Source organism: Nipponia nippon, unplaced genomic scaffold (assembly GCF_047370975.1).
Source record: "Nipponia nippon isolate SJK-2023a ecotype South Korea unplaced genomic scaffold, ASM4737097v1 scaffold_39, whole genome shotgun sequence".
Lineage (NCBI taxonomy): Eukaryota > Metazoa > Chordata > Aves > Pelecaniformes > Threskiornithidae > Nipponia > Nipponia nippon.
The window spans coordinates 1160819-1181825 of record NW_028262357.1 but is presented as its reverse complement, the minus strand read 5'-3'; the positions used below and the strand labels follow the sequence as shown (position 1 = coordinate 1181825).

General features: G+C 41.3%; 1 protein-coding gene across 2 annotated transcripts in view; it reads right to left on the bottom strand.

Annotated features, from left to right (window-relative positions):
* The window catches only part of ADAMTS12 (ADAM metallopeptidase with thrombospondin type 1 motif 12), a 172442-nt gene that overhangs the window by 43447 nt on the left and 107988 nt on the right, over positions 1–21007 (bottom strand). Inside the window, exons 12-14 of one of the 2 annotated variants that reach the window (XM_087773260.1) lie at positions 20100–20269; positions 10703–10836; positions 2724–2844 (exon numbers count right to left, since the gene is read on the bottom strand). In XM_087773260.1, coding sequence (XP_087629386.1) covers positions 2724–2844; positions 10703–10836; positions 20100–20269 — 425 coding nt within the window. The remainder of the gene's footprint in view (positions 1–2723; positions 2845–10702; positions 10837–20099; positions 20270–21007) is intronic. The other variant, XM_087773261.1, reaches the window with a different exon arrangement.

Below are 21007 nucleotides of genomic sequence, written 5' to 3'. Positions count from 1 at the left end.
TATTCATTTACTCCACACTCCCTCACTTGCCACAGTCCTAAACCCCTGTCCCTTGTGCCTCAGTCTTTCTCCTACCCCAACGCTTCTCCTCATCCAGCAGCGCAATTTATTCTCCTTCCAAACTTGCAAATGTTCTGCTGTACACAGTAATACTCCTTTGCAGTCATCACAACAACATGAATAAGAACAGGGATTTCCACTTTTAAATACTCTACCTCAAAATAAAAGCAGACTTCTACCTTAACAACAGGAGAGTTTGTGACTTCTTTGCCCAGGCCTAGACCTTGCTTTTCAATGCCCTGCTCACGTTGCAACCTTTCTGCCATAAGAGTTCAGCTGAAGCAATGGAGATGATTTTCAAATGAACCTCCTGAAAATGAGGTGCAGACCAGGTACTTGCTAATATTAGTGTCAACAGCTGAGACCATTTGTGCACATCAGACTTCTGATTTGTTTTCCATCATGAAACTCTAATGGAAGCCATTACACAGATGATGCTGCCATTCCTGTGGCTGTGTTGGTAGCCTCTGGACCGCTTTTCCCATTTTGCATCCACAGGAAAGACAAAGAACTTTAAAGAAAATCCAAGTAACAATACAAATTTTAAAACTTTTATTTCTGAACATGAGGTGGTAAGACTTCAGGTAAAACTGATCACCCTGCCCTGCAGTGAAAGGCTGAACTATTAAAACTCTTTCCTAGAATTTCATTAGTGTGTCCTGGCACCTTAGTCAACTTGCAGACAGAATACACACTGCTGCAGCACCAGACCAAAGAAAGGCCCTGCTGGACTTAGGTTCTGAATAACGCTTTAAATCAAAATATATTAGCTTTGATTTTGAATGTCTCTGTGCCATTAAACATAGAAGAAACTCTTCAAATCTTCCTTGCCAGTGACTGGCAGCATGCTTTGGTCCAGTTTTGTTACCTATACTGAATTTATGAGCCTCAAGTCTTTATGTTTACATAAACTGTTCAGTAGCCACTCTGCCATAAATCTGTACTGCAAGACAGAACACCACAGCACCTGTCAGAGACAAAAAGAAGCCAGATATTGTGAACAAAACCATTTTCCTATTCTCAGTTTAACACCTGTGAACATCAGCGAGATCCACATGTTGTCTTAAAAGCTGAAGAGCCCACCAACCTCTGGCTTTCCTGACACTTTTCCTTATTTTGTCTGCAATGGAGTCGAAGTCTGTAGAAGGGAAAGAATCTGCAGAATCAATCAATTTTTTACTGAATCTAAAGAAAGCGATGCAATAATTTTACTTAACACTCATATCCCTCACCAGTATCTGTCAGTGAGGTGTACTGAATATTGGGACAAGGAAAAAACTAAGTGAAAGCAAAACATAAAATGAATCTAAATAAAATAAGAGGCACTTATCCTCCCATGTGTTACAGTACTGGACCTTTTTTGTAAAACTGTTATTCAGAAATAAACCTCAGATCATCTCCAGCATTGGAAAACCCCCACACAGTCAAAGTCAGAGTGAATTTTAGAATAGCAGAAGCAAAGGATCATAGGCGGGATGATTACTGTAGTATTGGAGGAGAGGGAGCTCTAGACTTTCCTTTGTAAGTCCCACACACATATACAACCTGCACTGCTGCATGGTTGCAGGCATCTTCACAGTTCACCTGTGGGACATGGAGCAGAGGAAAGCAAATCCAAGTACACAGTACAGAAAAAAAACCTGAAATGTTAAAAGTGCTTTTCTCCCAAACTTTGAAAAATCTTATCAAACCAGCTCTAAATTATTAGCACAAATCATATTTGTGCAGATCAGAATTATTTTATTAAAAAAACCCCACAAACCCAAAAGCCAGACAAAGCCACACCCTCACCACAGTTTCTGCCTCCTCACTGGCACGGTACTAATTATTGCTCTTGAGACTTCTTATCTCCGCACCAGCCTCTTTCTTCAGCCACAGTCCTTGCTCTAAACCCACTCTCCAGTGCCCCGTCTTCTCACCTTTCCCCCTCCTGTCCTGGTTTCCCATTCAAAGCTGTTCATCTTGGCTGTCTCTTCCATCTCCAGCTCACTGCCATGGTTCTCATTCAGTATTAGTCTCCCACTCCCTCTTCTAGACTCTCTGGCTCCCATTCACCCCACGCAAGGCAACTTAAAGCCTGAATGTCTCACTGCCATCAGTGAAGAAAGGCTTAGTCCTCCGAGTGCTGATTCAGACCACCTCAACCCTGCAGGGAGTTACTTTTCTTCCCTTTCAAGACAGAGGCATCCCACAGAAAATTTCAGAGCAACCAGAAGTGCAAAGTTCTGCACGGGGAAGAGGTGGCACATCGTCACCAGAGCCAATGATACCAGATTTATGACACTTAGAAATGAATCCCCAAACCACTCATGCCAGCATTTTCTTGGTGCATTACACTGTCCAGAGATTTGGTTCAGATTTTAAAAAAAAAAATTGGTAAATTACATTCATTTTGTAAACACACTTACTATTCTGGGTTTTATTATTATCTGCGTAACTGTGTAGGGCCTGTTGGTCTCTGACATAATTTTTATTAGACAAGGTGAACTTAAAAAGCACGGACCACAGATCTTTTCTGGCAGAAGCATGATTCACTATGAAACATCCATTTACAATTTCCTATGCAGATCAAGCGCTTAGTTTGCAATGAGAAGTGCTTAATCTTTTTTATGTAGAGAAATGACTTCACCAACTGAAGAGTTTAAAAAAAGAACCCATTTTACCAAATCCTTCACTTTGATTAAACATCATCTTCACTGTATGACAAGCAGAGCCGTCTCCCAGGCAAACTCCACACTGGTCTTCAGTTGCATTGGAATTGATCTCATAATCACAGCCAACAGTCTAGAAGAAAAAACAGTTTCAAAATAAATGTGGCCTCCGCAATGAAATACTCAGAGCTCGTGTACTGCTGCCTTCAGTGTACTCTGCTCTTCTAAGAAGGGGGAGAATCAATTTTGTGGAAGAGTATATAACCTATATAAACAAACTAATAGTAGAGATTGTTATATCTAAGTCAAACTCATGTTTATTATATGAAGATCAAAAACAAATAAACAAGCAACAACCACCCCCATGTCATGAAACGTATAGTAGTGACCAGTTACTTGAGATGGAAATGTGCCACCCAAATGGCCTCCACATCTAGGATTGGCCACTTCATCTAGGATTTGCATCTGCTTTCTTATGTCATAGAAGCATCCATGGATTCCCAGGAATACAATGCAGTGACAGAACTGAAATCTCTGTGTCAGCTTTTTGTGGCTGTCAGACAGTACAGAACCTCTACTGCAGTCAAACACCCTGGCAAAGAGAAAGTCTTCAGCAGGCTTGAAGTTTTATACCCATAACAGCTGCTTCTCCAGCTTGCCAGCACGGGGGAATGGGTCAAGATAAAGTTCTGGTAAAGACTGATCTTCCAGTTCATGCTTGCTACAGGGAGAAAGCAAGAGAAAGATTTATTCATACTGAGTCAGGACTAAACTTCTTCCTTGCCCAAACCAGAAATGCTGTGCACTAATGCCTTTAAACTTCAACAAAATCTTCATTTGGTTTTGGGGTTTTTTTTGCCTCTCTTTAAAAAAGTAGCAAGGTTGCAAAACACAACCTAATGTCCAACACTTAATGGTTGTTAATAGTATCTAAGATATCTGGAGGCCTGTTGTCCTGGTTTCGGCTGGGATAGAGTTAATTTTCTTCCTAGTAACTGGTATAGTGCTGTGTTTTGGATTTAGGATGAGAATAATGTTGATAACACACTGATGTTTTAGCTATTGCTGAGCAGTGCTTACACTAAGTCAAGCACTTTTCAGCTTCTTATACCGCCCTGCCAGTGAGGAGGCTGGAGGTGCACAAGAAGCTGGGAGGGGACACAGCCAGGACAGCTGACCCCAACAGACCAAAGGGATATTCCATACCATATGTCATATGCTGAACAAAATATCATGCTGAACAAAAAAATGGGGGGAGTTGGCCAGGGGCGGCGGGACTGCTGCTTGGGAACTGGCTGGGCATCGGTCAGTGGGTGGTGAGCAACTGCATTGTGCGTTTCTTGATTTTTATATTCTTTTATCATTATTACTATTTTCCCTTCCTTTTCTGTCCTATTAAATTGTCTTTATCTCAACCCACAAGTTTTACCTCTTTTCTGATTCTCTCCCCCATCCCACTGCAGGGGAGTGAGCGATGTTTAGCTGCCTGCGAGGTTAAACCACAACATCTGTGATTTAGAGAAATAGCCACAAGTCTGATAGTATGCAAAGTTCTTCTCAGCTGATTTTTCTCAAAATAAGCTTTCAGGTGTGATGCTTGCCAACTTCTCTAATACCCTCTTGATGTATGAAAATCTCGGTATCCCCTCTTTTGATTCTAATCTTATTTTACCTTCAATACATTGGCTACTGTCATCTTCTGTAAGCTTCTGACAGGAAAATCCATCTATTAAGACTAATCTACGTATAAAGACTCCTGCATTCTCTAATATTTTTTCTGTCATTTTCAGCTAAAGAAACACCTGAACTTCTCCTCTATGTGCCAGTGATTAAATGAACAGCTAGAGAAGCTGCAAAAATGGAAGCAAGGAAAGGCCTCAAGTTACAAATGGTGTTAAACCATGTCACTTGCATTTTTCCAGAGGATTCAAAAAAGACTCATCCTTCACTTAATGCCAACACTTAGCCAGCACCTTTGATACCTGCTCTGAAAAACAATAGCCATACCAAAAAGTTCTGCAGCAGCCTCAGTTTCTCTCTCTTTTCAGGGAAGGCTACTTTTAAAAAAGGGAAGGTTTTGTAATGTCTTTCAAACAGACACATCTCGGCACCAAGGACCATGTTTATGAGCAGTACAGAATGTTACAGAGATAAGCACATGTTAAGAAGGTGACTACATTTTTGCCTCCAAGCACGTAGCTATTCGACCAAAGGTGGATTTAATGAAGTATTCAAAGTACATAGACGTCACTGCGATAAGTGCAGGATGTCTCTTTATCGTGCCAATAATTCAGATCTGACTTTTCACCTGCTATCTACAGATGTGCTGCAGTTTATATTTAACACTTCCTAAGAATTTAAAGAGGTGAGTGTGTAGCTATTTTCTTGAAGAGATGCATTCTGTAGTATATTTACAGTACTATCAGTACATTTGTTAATCTACAGTTAGTAAAGTCATTGTTATCAGGTTTATTATTAGAGCAGAGGAGTAACCAGCCTCTCTGGAGAGTCCTGAAAGTTGAAGTTTATTTTCTATTCTGTGCACATATTCACTGTTAAACAGAAAGTTGGGGAAAGTGTGGAAAGGGAACCCTTGCACTTCATGTTTTGCTATTATAAAATATTATTAACGAGTGTTTTGGAGCTTCTCTTTTGATCTTCTTAAAAAAATTATTTTCTTCAAATTGTATCACTTTTGCCAAATTAGCATTTTTTGGTAGAAAATGCATGTTCTTGAAAAGGTTTCTGTTCATCTTTATTTACTGCTCATGCTTGTTTGAGTAGTTGTACCCAGGCATAATTATCTAGTTCAGGCTGTCAATCAGACATTTTAAAATTAACATCACTGAGCGTATTTCCCTTGTGAGTACTGTGTAATGTAAAAATCCCCAAACACTGAACAAATTAGTCCTGAACTACTGCACTGGCACTAGCAAATGAGTTCGGTGGCAGCACCACAGTATTGTCACTCTCCTGCCTTTGGGGTGCCAATTAGTGTCTCTGCGTGGGCAGTCCTCTGTATCAGCTCAGTCAGAATGAGCTCAGACCTTTCTCGCTTGGCCATGCATTTCCTTTAGCAACACATCCATGGCATCAAAATATGACATCACTATGACATGAAGGGAATCCCTTTGTCCCCTCCAGTTATAACCACAGAAGCTTGTATTTTGTTTTTCCTCTGATATTTGAAACATAGTTTGTATCTGACCAGACATCAGAGTCTTACCTGTACATGTGGCAGGGCAGGGTGCAGGGATTCCCAAAAATGAGGCACTGCAGACAACTGTGGCAGGGCAGGCAATTTACTGTTTCAGAGTAAATAAAGCCTTCATTATATTCCCTAGTTCTGGAGTGCTGCTGGCAGTGCAATGACCTTCATATCTAGCAATAGGGCCTCATCTTACAAGGCCATTAATGACCATCACAAAGTGTATATTCTCATGTGTCAGAATAAACAGCTCCAGCAGTCATTCATTCTAAGTACATTTACATTAACTTTAATTTCCAGGCCATGTTTTACTTTCCTGCTCCAGTGAATATCACATTATTTTTGTCATCCATTATATTCATTTCTAGGTGCTTCCTCCTCCCTTTTACTTGCTTTCCTCATTCTTCTGATTCTTCCAGATATGCAGTAGCCACATTTTCTAGAACTGCCCTAAATCCTGTGCCTCAAATTTCTGTAAAACTGCCTGTTAAAAGGAATCTGGAGACTAAACGCGGGTTATAAAACAAGAAAAAAATCAGCAGCAATTAGGCTCTGATTCTTTTGCACACATGTGTCCTCGTGCATCCTCTGCCAGTGAAACATGCTGTGCTACAGCAACCACTGTGTGCCATAGCATGTGCAGTGCAAATTAGCATCCCTCCATGCAGCCCTTTGCCATTGCCCCATTCACCAAGAGCCTTTTTGACACACCTGAGACATTATTTCTGGTCCCAGCAGACAGTGCAGAGGCAGAAATAATGACCTGAAGTGCCTTGCTGCATTACAGGAAGGAGAAACAATTTCTTTCCTGCTGCTCAGTGACTAAAGGGAAAACAGCCAGAGATACTACCCTTTTGCCACTTCCAGAGGGGAGACTTTTGTGTCAGATTGGCAGCTGGGGGCAGATACAAAAAGTCCTTGCTGTCACTGAAGGGTACAGCCTGGATGTACTGCCTCAATATCAAAGTTACATGGATGCTACATTGTGCTTTTAAGCTCTTCCTTCCATTTGTCTCCTGCACTGGTTGCCAAATAAAGAAATCATGTTCATGTCATGTTGGCCATGACATTGCCTTGAATGGGGAGAAACGTGTCCTGATGCGCCTATTTCTCTTATAATTTGTCTAGATGGGTCTGAATCAATGCCCTGTTGGGCTAGCAGTGGGAGGAGGAGATTGAACCATAGTGAGAGGTAGTAAAACTACTACAAAATATCTGAGATGTGTAGTCTGTTTTTCAGCAAGAGAAAAAACCACTTTCCTCCCTAGTACTACACAGCTGTGTAATTCTGCAATACAATGTTAGCCTCTCAACATAAAAATCGTGAATTACCACAGGGAACAGCTCACAGATTTGCGTGACTGAAGGTCAGGGGGAGGTGCATGCCTGTTAGAAACAGCAGAGATGCCAGGTCTTCCACCTTCAGTGTCTGCACACTCTCAGTGCGTACACCATGTAAGCCTTCACTTTTAGATGATGCCATGGCTTGTATTTGACCAAACTCCTCAGTCATGTACATATCACTGCTCAACAAACATAGTCTGGTGGCTGTATCTTTGCTTATTTACACTGGAGGAACAACTGACTGCTCTAGTAAGAATTAAGAGTGCACTTGTGCTGTATAATTTAAAACACGGGAAGATAGGAATGTGCTTTAAAGATCTTCTAAATACAGGGGGAAAAGTGACACTCAAAGGATGAGTGTGGAGGAGTATGGTTAAATAGCACACTAGTCATGGTATATCTTGATGATTTTAGACTAAATTACTGACAGATCTTGTTGACTCCATCCACTCAAAGCTGTTTATAAGTCAGACATGATGACAGGAGGGCGTCTAAGAAGGTACCTGAAGGAAGGCCAGGCTAGGTGCAAATACAATAAAAGGATTAAGGGGCCCGCATCTCTCGTCTCCTTATTAGCATCACCTGGAACAAAACATGGTTGCAACTGCAGGTACATAGCTTTGAGATCCCACTTTGCAGCCACTGGTTCCAGCACTGAGTGATTTAACAGCATTACATATGTTTAGGGAACTCCTCTTCTGTGTAAGGACAAAGCTGAGAGAGGACCCAGCTATTTTATATGCCAGGCCCTCAAATGAGTTAACAATTCTAGCTTGTCTTTGAATTGAGGAGACAAGTTCTAAAGGAATACCATACCAACACCTGGTAAGGCTTCCTTCTGCCCTGAGGCATAGGCGGCACTTCTAAAAAATTAGGACCCATATATTGGACACATTGCAAGGGCTAAGTGAACCAGTGTTAGTATCTGTCTGTACTTACTTCCCACTTGAAGATGCACATTATGGCTTTACCAAGGTGGCTAGGAAAGCATCCAATATACCTTAATTAGCTAAAATGAGGCATTTCAATCCACATTTAGCCATCAAGGTAACATCAATTTCTCTGATTGCTCTGAACAAAACCATGGCAAACTTCAAAATCAGATTGAAATCAGATGAATTTAGGAGATAAAATTCTTGATTGAATCTGAGTCTATCTATCTTGTTTTGACATACCCACTAGGAAAACTCTGAACTTGGTTGTTAAAAAAGAGCTACTCTGCACACCAAACACACGTGAGCAATATGGGCAGTGGATCTAATGTACAACATCTCACCATTCTAATTTTTTGCTCAATTTCAGACCTAAGTGAAGTGCTATTTTAGTACTCAGAACAAATGTGAAGTGCTTTTGTGAGATACAGTACTGAGAACCAGAACAGGGCTTTAACAGACATTGCTATTAATGTTTGTGAACTCCTTTTTCATATCGTTAGCAACACGTTGCTATCAAAGTACAAGAATGATGTACCAGACTAATTATATTAAATGCATTTCCAGATTTATTCACTGTAACCTGTAATGTATGTATTGTGTTTAACTAGCTGGACTAAAATACTAGTGAATTATATGGAGGTACCTGAAAAAGCTTCTCCTCAAGTGTTATGTTGGGTACCTATTTCAGATAAAAGCACACTGTCTTTCAGAAATGTGAGCTATTTGGGTTACCTATTCATCATTTGGTCTCATTTGTGGCAGTTGCATGATTATATTATTTACTCTGTGATTCTGACTCCAATTAAATCTGTCAGATGTGAAGTAGTAGTCTACATGTGAAATGCTGACAAATCTGTATTTATGATAGCACCAGTACCTTGGAGGAAATTTTTTAGAAAGGCTTTGAATCCCCAGAGCTATTGATGCTGAAGTATATCTAGTATCTACAAACTGCAATTAGAATTAGCTTTCCTTTCACCTCTGATCTATCGCTTCTGATGAATTAAGTTTTGCTATTGCTAAAATAGGTATAAATTTGAACTGTCACAGGCAAGGTTCAATACAGAAAGCACAGGGAAACTAAAATTAACCATAGTCATCCCAGTCCATTTGGGCTGGAAATCAGAAAATGAAAGTGTAACATCACAAAGACAGCCTTCTGAGTTTAGCACTTGGCCTCTTCCAAGTGAAGGTCAAAAGCACTGATATGGTATGTAACGTTTACTACACGTTTCAATATGCTAAAGATGTGTTTCCATCTGGCTTGAACTGCTCAAGGACAGGTCAGGTCTTTCAACAGCATTGTTAAAAGGCCCATCCTGGCTCTCAGCAAAGTCAAGCAGAATCTCTTCACTGTGAATCTGAGCAGGGTCTTGGTAACTCCCTTTCACAAATGCATGTCCTGCAAGGAAATCTTAAAACAAAACTTTTATTGCTGGTCTCTGAGGGACTGGTGTTCTACTAAAATAGAAAGTCTTCAGAGAGGGTATACCAATGGCCTATTAAAAATGTGGTGTTTCCATCACTAAAAGTCTTTAAGAAAAGAATGTGAAAAATGTTAGAAAAAAGGAACATGATTCTGTAAAGGGATGAAACACACAACTTCTTGAAGTCCCTTCTGGTTGCATTTTTACACGATTCAATGTCTTTGGACATAAAATCCCAAGCTCCCTATGGTAAGCTAAGGTAGTTTCCACAAGACACCAAGTCTTCAAGGGGGTACAGTATGCAAATTCCCAGTTTGAAGAATAGTTGTAAATAGTTGTAAATACATACCCGACAAGTAAAGTAATCATTTTATATATGAGAAATTCACTAAAACCAATGCTAAGACTGTGGGTGTTACAGCATTTACAGAACACACCTTCAAATGCCACAAATGCACACATCATCGTGGAAACTACTATCAACATGCAGAACATGCAGAGAACTTTATACTTATTCTTCAATAAGCAGAACATTATTGAACTATATTATTGAACAATATACTCTGTGTTTGCCCATTTATCTCATTGTATAGTGTTGTTCAATTTACTATTGTAAACTAAAATAATTTTTACTGACTTCAAGTGCAAACGTCTAATCCTATTACAAGTCAGTTCAGAACTCCTACATAATGTGTAAAGTTAAACTGCATTCTCATAAAAAAACACAAGAGAGTGGTGACACCAATTACAACCCCAAAGCTACAATCCTTTGTGAAAACATCTCATCAGAAACAAACAGATTTTCTTAAACTGATGTTTTAAAATAACAGGAGAAGAAGAGAGGAGTTAAAATGTACCAAAAGTAATTAGTACTCAGTTTAATGGATTCATTAAAAAGGATGGAAACTACTTTTATGTCTACTTGGAAAAGCTGTTTCTATAAACTTGTTTTCATGACCATTAAAAGTGTGATAAAATGGAGTACTTGGCCTCGATCCTCAAAAAAATTTGTTAAACATTTTCCCATAACTATAAAATAAAATTGTAAAGAAAGAAACATGCAAACATACCCAATACCTTACACATGCCATTAATACAGATATCTCGGCTGTGCCTTCCTTCAAAGCAAGGAGTACCATCAGTGACTGCATCAAGCATCTTCTCTGAAAAATGGCCATCTATCGGGCGACAGTGGAGCTCACAGGGGGCTGCTGAAAGGAAAAGGAAGATACTTTCTCAGAAAATAACTTCAGCAGGACATTGAATTGTAATGCAAAGGGAATGACAGTATGTCTTTACTGCACTCCACTCAGCTCCCCTGGCATTTGCTGACAGAAATGGCCTAATCAGAAGCAGTTAGCAAAGCCAGGGTTGTACTGCTAACAGAGTGACATAGGCCTGATAAATGCCACTTGTAGACTTCTAGGAAGCAGCTGGTGGCTGGTGCCCTCACACCTCCACGCTCTTCATCGCTGGTATGTTAACAGCCAGCTGGCTGAGTCAAGCAGAAATGAGGCCATCAGCTGTGATCGAGAAAGGAATGGGAAACCAGCAAAACCAGCTGTCATTAATGAGAGGAAAGGAGGAATCTGGGGGTGAGATTGACAAAGACACTGAAAAGTAACAGTTTTCCACCAGCTGATGACTGAGTGATTTCAGAGATAATTTATAACTGCTCATCACTGCTGCCAGCCTCTCTGAGAGGGCAGTCAAATGGTCGTTTCTGATCTTCTGCATGTCAGTAGAGAGTCACACCATTACTTGTTTTCAGCTGTCTGCTGGCACTTAACAAATTATTTCAAACACTGGACTTTTTTCGTGCTTGGCACCTTACGAAATGGGGATAATATTGGTGGGTCTGACAGACCCAGGCTGCTCTCAGACAGATGTGCACGGAAGCAACAGGGAAGAGAAAAGCTGTAGCAAAAGCAATCTGTGGGACTCTGAAACAAGATTTTCTGCAGTGGACCAGCCTTAGTCTATTCTCTCTATGGAGCAAGAAGAGCCAAACACAGACTGCCCTGCCTCGCAGACACTGGCCCTTGGGAATGGGAAATTTTGAAACTCAGGCTTCGGAGAGTCAAAGGACACAAGCTTGATAAATAAGTTTTGTACCTGGACGACGAGTTAGAACTGAAACCAGGGTCAAAGCAAAGACAGATATAATCCCTACTTATAAAACTCCCTGGAAACCCTCCAGCAAAGCCAGAGCTATCTGACCGAAAAAAGAATCATCCACTGTCATATTGATGAGGGACAGCAACAGAGGACCTGTCTTCTGTTTTTGGTCTATTCCGAGACCTCAGTCTAGCCAGGTGCTAAAGCAATTTGTTCATGCTCAGCAAGCTGAAATGCTTTGCATAGCAAAGCAGTGGGCCCTAAAACCGCCAGTCAGTAGGGACTTCAAGGCACCATTAATGAGCCATTTTAATACAATCTCCCTGTGTATTGCAGAGGTGCCTCTGCTGAGGGACAGTTTCATCCTGTGCCTGACAGAGCTGACAAAAGCCGCGCCCTTACTCTCAGAGGGATGCAAGGTAACTATACATCATCTACATCCTGGCTAATGAATTTCGTTCTCCCTCTTCCTCCCATTCCTCCTTCCCCTTCCTTTGTTGACCTGGCTTGTGTCATACACAGAACTGTGTTTAAAAATTAGAGGAATTTTTAGTAACGAGAGAAATTCAAACTTCTGGTAACGCAAAGAAACTAAATAATTTCCTACAAAAGGGTTTATTATTTTGAAGGGGGAAATTCACTCTCATTGCTTTGGTTTGTACAGCACCAACATATACACAGCACCACACAGCACCAAGGTGACAGCAGCTCCTGCCCCAAAAGTGCTTGCAGCTCAAGGACTGAATCCTACACAGCCTGAGCTTTAAAACTATGGATCTCATTCATGTAAACAGGATCTCTGCTGAACCAGGATCCAAAAAATAAAAAAAGGGACACTAAAGGAAATCCAAAACCTTAATGAGGAGTTTTGTGTTTTCCCTCTTGTCAGTAGAGCTAAAATGTCATCTTAGGACTGACAACAATGTTGTGCTTGTGGCTTCTCAAACAAAGATGCCTTCATAAAGGGCAATAGAGTAATTAGAGGCAGAGGACACACATGGACCAAGGTTATAAAACTGGTGGAATTCAAGGTGATGTGAGTCATGTTCAAGAATATCAATGGACATGGAGCTACAAAAGTCTCAGGCAAGAACATAAAGTTTGTAATCCTTATCAGCCGTCAGCCCCTCTGTGAAAACTGCCAGCCATAACATCCATTAGTTGTTCTGATAAGAGCTGTCATGGTAAGTGATATAAGTAAATTTACTTCTATCTGCAGAAATCTCTTTCTGGCCATGTGGCTAATTTGATTACTTTAGTGCTCTAAATTTTGTTTCACCTTGCTTACCTTCTCAATGCAACGTTTTTTAAACAGAAAGTACAATATCCTTCTGGAAAGAAAAATCCCAGAATTCCAGCTAGTCTGTTACCTGCTCAGAATCGGTCCTGACAGACACAGACTTTTCATAAAGCCATTTCAGCTTTTACACTGTTCGTAATGAAATATGTAGAAGAGCAGTTTTATATCTGTACCTGCTCCCTAGCTGTGTGTTGACATAACGAGCAAGATGCTATCCAATTTCATTTCAGTAATCACTGAGCAAGAAAAAGCAGGCAGTGCTGGCTGCTGACATATTCCTGTCATAACTACGATGGTCTAAGTATATAACTCAGAAAAGGTTTGTAGAGAAAGATAACTCCCTTACTAAGCCAAAATAAAAAGTAAAAATAAGTAACAAACAAACTTTCAGACTTGCAAATGTTCACAATTCAAAGAAGGGCTTTCCAGGCGTGAAAGCTTTCCTGGTTTTCCTAATTGTAGTAACTGATCTAAAATCAGATCCTACCTGTGCCGACAAATTTTGTATTGCTTTTCTTCCTATCAGTTTTCTACTGAGCCCCACTGGAAATGAGAGAATATTGCTCCCTCCCCACAAACTCAATCCTACCCGATTTTTATACTCCTGCCATCATTCTTCAAGTTATTTTGAGATTTCATCTGCATAGAAGGCTGGGTAGGGCACCACTGAGGAAATTATCCTCGCACTGTATTAGCCATTCATTTTCTAAAATTATTTACTTATCTATCGTTATTATTTTTTTACAGCTGAGCTCAGGGACCTGACAAAAGATCAGGGCTCCATTATTCTAGGACTGTAAATAAACCATATCAGAATCAGCCACTGTCCTCAAAAAGTCTAAGATTTTAAACACGAAACAGATACAGATGTAGAAAGTACTTTTATCTCCTATTTTCAGATAGAGAACTGAAACACAAGGAAAATAAATACATTTCCCGAAATGATGGAAGAACTTGAAAGCAAAGATTGGCATTGAATTCACATTTTCTAAATCTTACTTCAGTCCTGAAAATCTAAATAGACTAAACTGAGATCAATATGAGCACTAGGGTTGCTCAGAAGGAACCCATTAAAGCAGCTGGTTTAGTTTCACTTACTTCAGCAACTTTGATTAATTCATGATGAGACTTCAACAAAAAGGCTGTCATCTTAGTAACTTTTAGGCCAAAATATATAGAAATTCTTGCAAGCCAGCATATGCATGAAATCTGTGAACACTCAGCAATGACCATGCTCACACAATCCTTGTTCAGAAAAAGCACACTGAATTCCCCTTTAAACAGAGCTGATTTCTGCCTGGGTAAAGTCTACAGGGTTTTACCCATCCTTCCACACCAAACTAGGATCAAAGCCACTTAGGCTGCTCCTGCTTAGACTTTATTTATGTCTAGAATGATAATATTCATTCCTCAAACCCTCTAGGTAACCTGCTCTAATGTTTAACCACCCATATGGCAATGAAGATTTCTTAACGTGTAACCTAAAGTTCCCTCATGCTGTTTTGGCTGTTTCTGCTTGTCCTAACTTTTACGGACATGAAGAATTGCTGGATCCGGCACTCTCTGGGGATTCCTGCACTGCTTGAGTGGAGGGGAAGGGAAGTTGCAGTATGAGGTACAGTGGCAGAAAACTTGATGCCAAACACAAGTTTGAAAGCAGAGGAGCTACATTCAAACTGAGCTGGTAAGACCACGTGGTCTTGCCTTTCAAAGTCAGTTAACAAGGGCACAGAACCACTTGGATCTCAACAGCTTCTTCCAGACCCGAGCACAACACTGCATGGAGCCATGCAGCCTTGCTAGCCTGTGTCTACTAGCTCAGGGATACGCATGCTATATAACCTTAGAAACTCTCTTAAAGTATTTGGCATTTACCTCACTCCACCTTCTCTTTTCTAGAGCAAAACCTGCTTTTCTCAACCTTTCCCATAAACTATGTTTTTCAAATCATTTGACTTCCATGTCGCTCTCTTGTAAACCTCCCCAGTTTGGCTGCATCCTTCTGGCAGTGCGTTGCTCCTAACTGGACATAAGATTTTAGCTGTGGTGCCACCAACACTCAGCAGCCTAGAAAAATTACATCCTGGTTTTTTATCCATAGTGCCACATCCTGCACCAAGATTATGCTACAGATTTGAAGAGGGACAAGTTCAATCCTCTAATAGATAGAAGAAACCCAGATGTAATGGAATCCCAAGCCACAGAGCTCCCATAAGCACCCAGTCACTTATCTGTAATCAGAATGGGACTGAGTAAGCAAGCCAGCAAAGCTGAGTAAAAATCCTAAAATTCAGACGTGATTTTTTCCCCTGTGTATATTTTAATGGAGTTCAGATTCACCAAGTGTAAACAGAACAACATGAAGATAACTAGAAAGGAACATATTGTCCTCCTAATTTAAATTTGTTGCCCTCACAGCTGACTCTCATGAGTTCACATGCAGGAAGGATCCAGCTTAACCTGAATGAGAAGGATGTGATTAATGTGTCTGCCAGCAGAAGATAAGGCTTCAATATTTTTTCCTACTTCTCAAGGAAGAAAAGAGGTGGGCCTCTTCAAACCCCTACCTCTGTGACAACTCAGAATTGGATGAGGAAATCCAAAATAAAGAAAATTAGAAAAGACAATTACCAAATACAGAGAAAGCGGGGAAAAAAGCTGAGGTGAAGCTACTTTATCACTTTAACTCCAGGAGAAAGTTTCATTTCCAAGCAGTGGCAGCAGAAACATTACGTCATGCTATTAGCTCAGCCCCTGTGACCATATCAGTACAAATCTTACTTGATACACAGACATATTTTGGAAGAAATACTTAATTTAAAACACTTTAGCAACATAACCCCTATCCACCAGTACACGAGATGATCCTGGCACTGACTGAGAAAAGAAAGGTATTTATGTGATTTAATGTAGGGCTCATACACTACATGGAAGTTAAGCCCTGAGAAGCTATCAGATTCAGATAAATGTAATTTGTCAAAAGGTATAAAATAAATAAATGTGGGGTCAGCCTGATGGCAAGAGAAGTAAATTAGCACCGAAGTCTGACTAAAGTGTCAAAGTAGGGGCCTGGGTCATGAGAACAATTCAGAAAATATCCTGGTCAGAGCTGCTGGATGCTTTAGCCACCCCTGAACCTGGAAGTCCCCTTCATGTTGAGACTCCTAGGGATACTCAGGTGCTCCAGCTTGAGCACATGGGTTTCTGTGCGCCGGGGCAAAGCCACAATAGGCCTATGCAAGTTCCCTAACAGGCCCGAACTCATTTAAAACAGAAGGGAAAAATCTCAGTTGGAACCTTAAATATAATTAGCCTAGGTAACAGTGAGATGTCATTCACTGCTCTTCTGCCAGGTTGCTTGTTAAAGCTGCTTGTGGCATCTCACCTTATATGAAATCATAAGCCATTCAAAAAAAGAGTATTTGTCCTCCTGTGAAGGTACAATTTACACAACAGAAAAGGACATTACGACAATGTTTAATTATGTGATATTCATTAGAACTGGCTTACGTAAGCTATGAAATTAAAGCCAGGAGAGAGAGTTGTGACCATCTAGATCATTTACAGTTTTTCCAGCTGGATGAAGGAACACAGAATGTCTAAAATGTCACAAAATGTCTCGCTCAGGGTTTCATCTCCTCAGCTAGACGCTTCCACACAGAAACAGTTACATGCACTCAGGGTTTGGGAAAGCTTCATGATATTTTCTTTACCCCTTATATCCCATGTGCAGCACATGAGGATTTAAAATGCCTTATAATAAAACACAAGCTGTATTGGGTTTGCATGGCAAGGTTTTGGTCTTGGCAGGGGCTACAGAGGTGGCTTCTGTGAGAAGCTGCTAGAGAAGCCCTGTGTCAGATGGGAGCCAACGCCAGCCAGCTCCAAGACAGACCAACCGCTGGCCAAGGCTAAGCCCATCAGCAACAGTGGTAGCGCCTCTGGGATGACATAGTTAAGAAGGGGGGAAAAAACCTGTGCAACAGCAACTGCAGTCAGAGAGAGGAGTGAGAATACGTGAGAGGCACAGCCCTGCAGACACCAAGGTCAGTGAAGAAGGAGGGGGGGGGAAGAAGAAGTGAAGAAGGAGGAGGACGAGGTGCTCCAGGCGCTGGAGCAGAGATTCCCCTGCAGCCCCTGGTGAAGACCATGGTGAGGCAGGCTGTCCCCCTGCAGCCCATGGAGGTCCATGATGGAGCAGAGATCCACCTGCAGCCCACGGAGGACCCCATGCTGGAGCAGGGGGATGCCCAAAGGAGGCTGTGACCCTGTGAGCAGGCTCCTGGCAGGACCTGTGGACCCATGGAGAGAGGAGCCCAGGCTGGAGCAGGCTTGCTGGCAGGACTTGTGACCCCACGGGGAACCCACGCTGGAGCAGTCTGATCCTGAAGGACTGTGCCCCGTGGAAGGGACCCACGCTGGAGCAGTTCATGAAGAACTGCAGCCCTGGGAAGGGCTCACGCTGGAGCAGTTCGTGGAGGACTGTCTGCCGTGGGAGGGACCCCAAGCTGGAGCAGGGGCAGAGTGTGAGGAGTCCTCCCCTGAGGAGGAAGGAGCAGCAGAGCCAATGTGTGACGAACTGACCACAAGCACTATTCCCTGTCACGCTGCGCTGCCCGTGGGAGGAGGTAGAGAAATCAGGAGTGAAGTTAAGCGCGGGAAGAAGGGAGGGGTGGAGGGAAGGTGTTTTAAGATTTGTCTTTTATTCCTCATTATCCTACTCTGAGTTGACTGGTAATAAATTAAACTAATTTCCCCCAAGTCGAGTCTGTGACAGTAACTGGTGAATGATCTCTCCCTGCCCTTATCTCAACCCATGAGCTTTTTGTTATATTTTCTCTCCCCTATCCTGCTGAGGACGTGAGTGATAGAGTGGCACTGGCATCCAGCCAGGGTCAGCCCACCACACAAGCCAAAACCTTCTTGGCAGCAAGCTGAAGTAGTAACAGATTGCTGTGAAAAGTCTTTGAAATTGGATTGCACCAGTTAAGGGGAAAACAAGGGAAGCTGGTGTATACTGACAAAGGTTGGTGTACATATGGTGGACACGGTAATTAAGTCTCCAGAGCCCTGAAACATCAGCTCTTTGTTGTGTGGGGTTTACAGAAGGCTGTTGGTTTGCTTTTGTTTAAAGTCTTGGCTTGTTTAGGACAAACACTCACAAGAAAGGCTCAAACTGCTCCATCTCACAGAGAGAGCACTGTTTCATTACTCTATTTGAAGTTATTTTGCCCAGGACAACCAATTGAAGGTGAATTGAGCAACCAACGGAAGGTGAAAGAAAATTTGAAACTGAGATGGAAGGAAAACTTTCAGATGTATTTCAGTGCAGTAGGTAACGCTGGCTGGACAAAACTGGAAGCAGTGTGCCCATGATAGCCACCCACCGTCAGTGATGATATCAGATGAAGAATCAGCACAGGATTTGGCCAACTCCCTGCTTAGATGAGTGTTCCCAGAAGAGCCTGCCTATCTGAGGAAGTCAGAATTTTTGTAAGTTAGAGATTAACAGCAAGAAAACCCTTCAAATGCTGTTAATGGAATGTAGGAATGAAGTTGCAAACATTAAGGACCTCACAGATCACGGGAGAGACATGTAACTCTAGATTGAAATTCTGGCTGCTGAGAAAACAGGTGAAAACAGTCAAAGAGCTTGTTAAGCCACAGAAAAAATATTTCCTTGGTATTTGAAGGATTTTGCAAAAGGTCACTGCAACCCAGGATGTTCCAGATGAAATATATCAGGCTCAACAATGCAGCATTTTAAAGATAAGTGATGTGTCTGTAAAGCTCCAATCAGCTCTGTTTGAAATATGGCATGAACACACCACAGGCCTGCTTTCCAGTGTGCAGGAAGCATTTAATTCACGATTCTTAATGTCCTTTAAAAACACACCTTCTGCAACAAATGCACATGCAGAACAACCAGATCTGTAGCACTGCCCTAGAGAGGATATGAACAGAACCAAGGCTGTACCCTGCAGTGGCACATGTAACAGAGAGGACTGGAATCCCAATTTCAGTGACAAGCGACTGCAGATAATGGTTTATAAGTTTGGCTTTGGACTAAGCCTTAGGCTGTTAGCGTTTACCATGGTTTGCTTTACTGGGAGTCCTTCCGAAAAAGTCTTTTTCTATCAACGATATTTTCTTTTATCAGAAATTTTCCTGGAAGTCTGTCTGCTCCAGCTTGATCTTCAATGGTGTATTTGTTAGATGAAATTGAAACAGTAGCTGAAATTTAGGAAATGTATTCAGAACTGCCAATAACTGTGAAAATGAAGCAATGAAGATGCTGAAAGATACTATTAGCAAACAAAATTGAAAGTTGAATCTTGAGCTTCACTTCCCCAACTGGTTTATTTTTTCATTAAAAAATTATACTGCTAGCTTCTACTGGATAATCTACACCTTACATTTATGCATACGCCAAGAATCAAACTGCATGGTAATAACTGTTACCCCTGTATTTAGTAACTAGCTGTTACAAAGCAAGTTATAAGGCAGAAACATCGATTCTGTCTCTGCGATACAGGGCAGTACAATACTGAACCTGTTGAGGTATTACTTCCTCACTGTGGTGCCAGGTACACTTACCACGCAGATCTGAGTTTGGAAGCAGTAAAGCCACATTTGTGCAGTGGAACAGCTCTGCTTATTGGGTGCAGCGATACCTGCAGGCCGAAACACACAGCTGTATACTATACTACTGTAATTCTTGTTCTGCAGTTGACACTGGAAAAGGTGGTTTAGGTCTATCCTGAACAATTGCTATAGACGTGACTTCAACAGCTTTTCTTAGTGCAATATCTTTCCAGGAACTGGGCTAGTTACACTCACAGCCATTATCACCAGAGCTTTGCAAAAACATCTATGTGTAGAGGAGAACCACTGCCTTTGTGTATACAGAAAAGGCACACCTGCATTTGGAGGCACAGCAGATTTTTCTCTCTAAAAGACTTATAATTCAGTGACTTCTTGCCCTCATAGAGGTTTCTCATAGGTCTGGAAATTTGACTTTTTATACAAGATATTAAAAAATGTGTAGCTTCATACCTGTGTTATAAACAGGAACCCAGTGGTAGAATTCATTCTGGTAGGGAACTGTATCAAATTCACTGCACTGCATCTGACGAAAGGTTGGCAAGCCTTTGCGACAGGGGCTAATGTTACACATGCGATAGCGTTTCCTTTCTCCAGTGCAGTAGTCTCCTCCAAATTGTGGTCTAGAAAAGGAAAATTGAGACTGGGACATGAGATTCTGGGTAAACAGTAGTTTTAAAAGAGCAATGTCTTTCAGATTACAATGGGATAACAAGGTGAATCTGAATCCTTGATAGGGTAGAGATACTGTTCACATGTTCAAGTACTCAAACATGTCAGTATGGAGCACAGAGATCTAGACAAACCCTGTATTCCAAAGAAGTGCTTAGTACGTTGCCTGGCTGAGCCCACAACAAATTACTTTATCAAATGAACTCCCCCAAAATACCACATTTTCCAGAATGTTTGACAGTTCTTCCAGAAAAGCCATGTGATTTCTGCTGTTAGGCACCCTCCTAGTGATTTCTGCAAATGAGATGTAGAGTCTTCATGAACTCAGATATGTATTAGAAAATTCTGCCTTTCATGTTCTGTACCCATCAACTCATGTGTCTGAAGCTCAAATAAAGCTGATGACTAGAACAAAATATGAAAGGTGAGATTTCCCTCAAGAACAGATTGCTAGCTATTGTTCTCACCTGATGTTTGAGGACATTTATTTATTCAGGCCAGTATTATTAAAGCAACATTTCTATTATTTCTGCAAAGCCTGAATGCTAAATAACACAATTTTTTTTTCATTTTGTGTAGAAATAAGCTCCGTGGAGGATAAGGATTAAAAAATGAGATGACAATTGTAAAAGGTGAGCCAACTGAATTTCACACAGGTATGCTTAACTGGGAAGCAGAGGTGTTCAGCG